The sequence below is a fragment of the Danio aesculapii genome, chromosome 16 (assembly GCF_903798145.1).
Source record: "Danio aesculapii chromosome 16, fDanAes4.1, whole genome shotgun sequence".
Classification (NCBI taxonomy): Eukaryota; Metazoa; Chordata; class Actinopteri; order Cypriniformes; family Danionidae; genus Danio; species Danio aesculapii.
The window spans coordinates 55,513,870-55,522,285 of record NC_079450.1 but is presented as its reverse complement, the minus strand read 5'-3'; the positions used below and the strand labels follow the sequence as shown (position 1 = coordinate 55,522,285).

Genomic DNA, 8,416 nt, shown 5'->3' with positions numbered 1-8,416 from the left:
GCGCGTATATATTTTCATTAATACATAAATCCGTGTGTGTGTCTATCTATCTATCTATATATATATATATATATATATATATATATATATATATATATATATATATATATATATATATATATATATATATTACTCTTTTATGAGCTCTAAATATACATAGACTAATAATTTAAGCACGCGCGGGGACACACACACAGATCCTTACTGTCATCCCATCACATACATTTACCATGGGAAGGATAGTTGGCCACAGTTATTGAGCAGTATGCGTAAAACAATCAATAAATGATGATAAACAACAGCCTACTGAATTTCCTTTCGCTGTACTGCGAATCATAAGTTATTAGTTTGATTTTTTGTGTTCAGCTTTACACACAACATCGCTTTATTTGTTGGATCTTTCTGCCGGAACCTACGAATGCCATATATTATTTCGAGTTTACGAAATAAGTGTAATTTTAACATTTAACCCCCCCCCCCAAATATATCCCAAACCCTGATTTAACTCTTAAACTGTGCGAACAAGTCATGTGGTGTGGAAAAACACGCAGGACAAGCCGCTGCGCACTGCTTTTGAGATGTGAAGCATGTTGGAGTGGGATATGGATGATGTTGTGTTTTATATATGTGTGTGTGAGCGGTCAGCACACACACTCGCGCTGCTCTCGGCTCGACGTCAGTGTGTGTGTGTGTGAGTGCAGCAGTGCAGTAGACGGCAGTGCATGAACGGCTTTCTGTGTTCTGCGCTACGTACTCGCCACTCATCCCCGTATTTCTCCGCTCTTCCAGTCACGCGCCGCACATGGATTTCTCCCGGATTTCCCGGCTCTAACATGGACGCCCGGTCGGAGGGTTTTTCCTTTGCGCAGTGAGACGGACATGCGAAGAAGCGTCGCCCATGGAGTGTCCTCTTCTGTCTCAGTGACCATGCCGTGATCACACGCGCACACCGCTGAATCAAACACCTCCGAAAGCACGAAACAAGTGGGGAATCTTTACGCTCCGTCCAGGGGAATGACATGCAGCGCATCGCAGGCATCACGAAGATGGTAACTCATCGGAGATGGCTTGGGCTGTTGCTGCTCTTACTGTGTGTGGGATATTCTCACGGGATGCCACATGTTTTACGATTCGGTAAGAGATTGCTATCATCACCGATCTTTTCGTTTGCGCCGCGAAGCTTTGCGGTGGTTCTTATAATGTGTGTGTGTGTGCGCTAATATGTATTGATGATCCAATGCATGAGTGGATGCGCTTTAAATCTATACCAAAGAGTTAAAAGTCGCTGCTGTTAGAAATGCAGAACTTTACACATCATGCAAAAAGTTGCGTACAGGTTGCAAACGCATTTAAAGGGGTAGTTCACACACAATTTGACACCCGCTCACTGTTTACGCTGCATCAAGAGCTCGCAGGTGGACTTTCTGTTGGACATTCATGTTGAAGAAAGCTGAAATATAGTAGATAGTAAGAGAAATGCAATGGAAGTGAATGGTTACAGGTTTTCAGCATACTTCAAAATATTTTCAACCGACTAAACTTGTAATTATTGTAAATCTTCTCCTCTTTAAAGTGAAGGATGCCTTTAAAACTGCATACAGCGTCATTGCATATAAATCTAAAGCGCTGTCCGCACTTCCATATTGTTTCTGAATGTTTTATGAGTGGGCTGTGAAGTATGGCGGTGACACATTTGTGTTCGGTTCTTGCCTAAGGTTAAAAGCTCCACTCTCTTCTTTACTTGTGTTAGGGTTGCAATACAGCTTTGCACAAGAAACCGGCTACAGTGTGTGTGTGGTGGTGTTCATTTTAATAGTGTGAGATATGGAAAAAGTTAGACTTAATTCAGTGTGGGCTTTTCTCTGCATGGATGTTCTGCTGCATGTTGCCATTAGCAACCGTTTAATGAATGCTTTGAGGAAGGCCGTCCTCAAGCTCAGCATCACCTCAGATCTGAGTCACAGGCGCTTTCTTTAATAGACTTGTGGTTTTAATGGGAGCAAGTGTTCGCTTCAGTCTTATTATGGAAGACATTTCCCTGTGAGAGAAGAGATGTTCAAAAAAAAAAAATAAGCATTGCTCTGTAATGTGAGGCCTGTCTGATGTGCTTCTCAATCAATACAATCAAGTAATGTCAAGCGCACCTCAGGGATTTCCGTGACGTAGTTTGTTTTAATGATGTGATGTAATAGGCTGTAATAAGCTTATTTTTGTCTCTTTTTAGCTTGTGTGATTTTTATTGTATACCTCTTCGTTCATATTGAAACATACACTCAATGGCCACTTTATTAGGTACACCTTACTAGTACTGGGTTGGACTTTCTTTTGCCTTCAGAACTGCTTTAATCCTTCGTGGCTTGGGTTCAACAATGTACTGGAAATATTCCTCAGAGATTTTGCTTCATATTGACATGATAGCATCTCTACAAAATGTAGACTTCTGTTTTCATAACTGATTTCCACAGATGCTGCTTTTAACCGTGTAACTAATGCAAGACAGAGAGATTTTCCAGATTTAGTTCATCATCGCTGCGCTTGGTTTGCAATTAGCAGAAATCGTTGGAAATCATTGTAAACGAACATTCAAAGCTTATTTTTGTGTGTCTTTAATTGTTGCAATTTAGCTTGTGGGATTTTTATTGTATACCTCTTCGTTCATATTGAAACATACACTCACTGGCCACTTTATTAGGTACACCTTACTAGCACTGGGTTGGACCCCCTTTTGCCTTCAGAACTGGCTTAATCCTTCATGGCATAGATTAAACAAGCTACTGGAAATATTCCTCAGAGGTTTTGCTTCATAATGACATGATAGCCTCACTACAGAATGTAGCCTTCTGTTTTCATAACTGATTTCCTCAGATGCTGCTTTTAACCGTGTAACTAATGCAAGACAGAGAGATTTTCCAGATTTAGTTTATCATCGCTGTGCATGGTTTGCAATGACCAGAAATCGTTGGAAATCATTGCAAACGAACATTCACAGCATTTTGTGTCTTTTATTGTTGCAATTTAGCTTGTGGGATTTTTATTGTACACCTTTCCGTTCATATTGAAACAAACACTCACTGGCCACTTTTTTAGGTACACCTTACTAGCACCATGTTGGACCCCCTTTAGCCTTCAGAACTGCCTCAATCCTTCGTGGCATGGGTTCAACAAGGTACTGGAAATATTCCTCAGAGATTTTGCTTCATATTGACATGATAGCATCACTACAGAATTTAGCCTTCTGTTTTCATAACTGATTTCCTCAGATGCTGCTTTTAACCATGTAACTAATGCAAGACAGAGAGATTTTCCAGATTTAGTTTATGAACGCTGCGCTTGCTTTTCAATTAGCATAAGTCATTGTAAATGAACATTCACAGCTGTTTTGTGTGTCTTTAATTGTTGCAATTTAGCTTGTGTGATTTTTATTATATACCTTTTTGTCATATTGAAACATACACTAACCGGCCACTTTATTAGGTACACCTTACTAGTAGCAGGTTGGACCCCTTGTGTTTTCAGAACTGCCTTAATCCTTCGTGGTGTAGATTCAACAAGCTACTGGAAATATTCCTCAGAGATTTTGCTCCATATTGACATGACAGCATCACACAGTTGCTGCAGATTTGTCGGCTGCACATCCATGATGCCAATCTCCTGTTCCACCACATCCCAAAAGTGCTCTATTGGATTGAGCTCTGGTGACTGTGGAGGCCATTTGAGTACAGTGAACTCATTGTCATGTTCAGGAAACCAGTCTGAGATGATTGGTGCTTTATGACATGGTGCGTTATCCTGCTGGAAGTAGCCATCAGAAGATGGATTAGAGTTTTCCATGGAATTGCCTGATTTAAGATGAACATTTAGTGTCACACCAATGGACATGATTTTTTCTGTGACAAAATGTCAAGCAAGAAGGTCGCTGGTTTGAGCCCCAGCTGGGTCAGTTGTTGTTTCAGTATGGAGTTTGCATGTTCTCCTGCTGTTGGCGTGGGTTTCCACCGGGTGCTTTGATTTCCCCCACAATCCAAAGACATATGGTCAAGGTGAATTGGGTAAGCTAAACTGTCCATAGTGCATGTGTGTGAATGAGTGTGTATGGGTGATTCCCAGTGATGGGTTGCAGCTGGAAGAGCATCCGCTGCGTAAAACATATGCTGGATAAGTTGGCGGGTTATTCCGTTGTAGCCACCCCAGATTAATAAAGGAACTAAGCCAAAAAAAGAAAATGAATGAATGAATGAAAACAATTGCCATTTGTTAAGCCAGTGTTTCCCAACCCTGTTCCTGGGGGCACAGCAACACTACATATCTCCCTTATCTGACCCATTAACTTCAGGTTTTGGAGTCTCATCTAATATTCTGATGAGTTGATTCAGGTGTTTGATTAGGACGAGGTTGGAAATGTGTACTGTTGGTGTGCCTTCAGGAACAGGGTTGGGAAACACTGCATTAAGGCTACCTCTACACTAATTTACATTAATTTTAAAGAGTTTTTTCATCTGAAAATGCTCTATTGTTTTAGTTTATTTCCTTCATCCACACTAAAATGACTGAAAATGCTTTTGTTCACGTGCTGCGCATGCACACAGACGTAAGACACTTTTACCTGCCTCTTATCCGCCTGCTGTTTATTTACTTTCCGTCTCTGTATGGCAAAATCTTAAAGAAACAATTGCTAGCAGTGAACATTCTGGAAAGCAGTCTTAAGAAGTAATAAATATAAGACAAATAAACATACACTCAAGTGTATGGGTGTTTCCCAATACTGGGTTGCAGCCGGAAGGGCATCCGCTGCATAAAACATATGCTGGAATAGTTGGCGGTTCATTCCGCTGTGGCGACCTCTGAAGTAGAGACTAAGCCGAAGGAAAATGAATGATTGAATGATTAAATTAATAAAACAACATACTTGTATAAAAATAAATATAACAATTAATAAATATACATAAACACTTCTGAATTATATTTAATTTACTCACATATTTAATTGACACAAATAATTATAGTTATTTCATTCACTCATTCATTCATTTTTCTTCAGCTTAGTCCCTTATTTATCAGGGGTCGCTACAGCGGAATGAACCGCCAACTATTCCAGCATATGTTTTACACAGCGGATGCTCTTCCAGCTGCAACCCAGTACTGGAATCACCCATACACACTCATTCATACACACACACTCATACACTAGGCCAATTTTGCTCATCAATTCCCCTATAGCGCATGTGTTTGGACTGTGGGGGAAACCGGAGCACCTGGAAGAACCCCACACCAACACGAGGAGAACATGCAAACTCCACATGAAACGCCACTAGCTCAGCCAGACTCGAACCAGCGACCTTCGGCGTGAGGCAACTGTGCTAACCACTGTGCCACCCATACATTAAGTTTTTTCATTCATTCATTCATTTTCTTTTCGGCTTAGTCCCTTTATTAATCTGGGGTCGCCACAGCGGAATGAACCGCCAACTTATCCAGCATATGTTTTTTTTTAATGCAGCGGATGCCCTTCCAGCTGCAACCCATCACTGGGAAACATCCATACACACCCATTCACACACACTACATACACTACGGAAAATTTAGCCTACCCAATTCCCCAATACCACATGTGTTTGGACTGTGGAGGAAAACGGAGCACTGGGAGGAAACCCACGCCAACACGGGGAGAACATGCAAACTCCACACAGAAAAGCCAACTGACCCAGCTGAGGCTCAAACCAGCGACCTTCTTGCTGTGAGGCGAACTTGATACCCACTGCGCCACCCTGCAGCCCATATAATTTTTGTTCTTCTTAAAAATAGACAACCGCTATGTTAATGAGCAGAGATGCACCGATATGCTTTTGCTTATTATTCTTGTTAATGCTGGCTTTGTTTCTCATTATGCACTGAGGCTTGATGCTGAGCGCTTGGTTGCTGCTGCTGTGTGTGTGTGTGCACAAAGGAGGAAAGAAAAGCATTGTGCGGCAGATTGCATTTCTCTTAGGATGTATTGTTGAGTGTGTGTGAGTGCCATCGGCTTGTGTAACTGCATTCTCTGTGTTACAGTATCATATCTGCAGGCATGTAGGACAAGCGAGGTCTGAGCGCTCTGAGAAAATATGTGATTGTGAGTCTGGGGTAATGGAGAGATGGGAAAACTGAAGGAGTGTCAGTGTCTTTGGCATATGTAATCACGTTCTCCATCCGTGCATTAGAAAGCAGCTGATTGTCAAAACATCTGGCTCTCTGCCACTGTCCCACTGTCTGTCCTTCTCACGCTCACACACATCTCACTGCACCTCTTTTTTTCTTTCTTTGTTATTTGTTATTTTATTATGTTATTTAAAAATGAACAAGTAAAAAAATTACTTTTTATATTAAATAAATAAATGACATTTTATTTTATATTTTAAATTTGTATTTTAGTTTTTTATTTATTAAAATAAAATATAAAATAGTAAAAAAAATTACTTTTTCTTAACCTGCATTTTAATTAAATATGTATTTTATTTTATTAAATTTTAAAATGTGTAAATTTTATTTAATATTTTACTTTAATTTAATTTAATTCAAATAAAATATGAGATACTAAAAAATTACTTATTAAAAATTAATGCATTTAAATTTGTTTGTTATTTTATATTATTTAAATATAGTATAATTTATTTTATTTTATGTTATTTTATTAAATAAAATATAAAATGGTAAAAAAGTAACTTTTTAATAAAAAATAAATAGCATTTTATTTTATATGTAAATTTGTATTTTATTTTATATTTATATTTTATTTAATTTAGTTTTATTTTATTTATTAAAATAAAATATAAAATAGCAAAAAAAAAAAACGTAGAACTTATTATTAAAAAAATAATTGCATTTAATAATTTTTTAAATTTGTATTTTATTTTATTTTATTTTATTTTTTTTATGTGTATTTTGTTCATAGACATTTACTGTTGCAAAAGTTTATATACCAAACGTTTGGTCAAACATATTTAAAATAAAAAACAAATTCACTCTTTAAGTAATTAATTTATTAAATACATTACATTTATACAAGTACAAGTTAGAATAAGAATGTTTTTTAATGTGTTATACAACACATAAGTTGATATTGATTGATTGATTGATTCTATTTGAAACATTTAGGCAGACCTACTTTCATTTAATTTGATATGAAGACCAAACTAGGAAGTCAAATCTTTGAGTTCATTCATGAATCAGTCTATTTAGATGAACTATGTTTATTATTACTATTATTAAATAATATTTTTACATAACTAAATACAGTTGTGTGGCGCAGTGGGTAGTGGTGTCGCCTCACAGCAAGAAGCTTGCTGGTTCGAGCCCCAACTGGGTCAGTTAGCATTTCTGTGTGGAGTTTGCATGTTCTCCCTGTGTTGGCGTGGGTTTCCTCCGGGTGCTCCGGTTTCCCCCACAATCCAAACACATGCGCTATAGGGGAATTGGGTAGGCTAAATTGTCCGTAGTGTGTGAGTGTGAATGAGTGTGTATGGATGTTTTCCAGTGATGGGTTCCAGCTGGATGGTCATCCGCTGTGTAAAACAAGTTGGCGGTTCATTCTGCTGTGGCGACCCCTGATAAATGAATGAACTAATAAAAACAGTTATATTTATTAAGGCTCAAATAGAAGTAAATACATAATAGACAATGTGAAATGTTAATTATTTACTTTTTTACATTTAAAATGTAATTACTTTATGATTTTATTAGTTTATTAATTAATTTATTTTATTTAAATATTAACAATGTTCATATTTATTTTATCCTAATGGAAAAAATAATAATAAAGACTAGCAAAATATCTTTTTAGTCTTTAAAACCAACTAGCTAATTAATAATCTTTGCATTATTTTAGGGTATTTTGAAAGTTATGTTCAGCCTAGAGGACTGCAAGTTAAAATAATCTGAGAGCAGCAGAGCTTTTGACAATGAACTCACTAACAAACATTAACAATGCCACTCCACAGAGAGATACAAAAACCACTCGGGTTACAACAGCACATAAACAAAACCCAAATAAAGAGCTGTCTGGTCAAAAACAATCAAATACACCAGGGCACACTTTAATGAGCGCAGCCTGGCTATCAACACACACAAAAGGGCTTTCTGCGTACTGTGCGAGGGCAAAGGGGTTTAGAAAATATCTGCTTAAAGGTGAGTTTGAATGTTCTCCCCATGCTGGGTTTCCTCCGGTTTCCCCCACAGTCCACATGCGCAATAGGTGAATTGGATGAACTAAATTGGCCATAGTGTATGTGTGTATGTGTGAATGTGAGTGTGTATGGGTGTTTCCCAGTACTGGGTTGCAGCTGGAAGGGCTGCGTAAAACACATGCTGGAATAGTTGGCGGTTCATTCCGCTGTGGGTAAAACTGTAAAATAGAGACTAAGCCGAAGGAAAATGGATGAAT

General features: G+C 38.0%; 1 protein-coding gene across 1 annotated transcript in view; it reads left to right on the top strand.

The window, feature by feature from the left end:
* Positions 1-733: 733 nt before the first annotated feature.
* grik2 (glutamate receptor, ionotropic, kainate 2) overlaps positions 734-8,416 on the top strand; it is a 309,147-nt gene continuing 301,464 nt past the window's right edge. Inside the window, exon 1 of the mRNA XM_056475005.1 lies at positions 734-1,134. Coding sequence (XP_056330980.1) covers positions 1,020-1,134 — 115 coding nt within the window. The 5' untranslated portion in view covers positions 734-1,019. The remainder of the gene's footprint in view (positions 1,135-8,416) is intronic.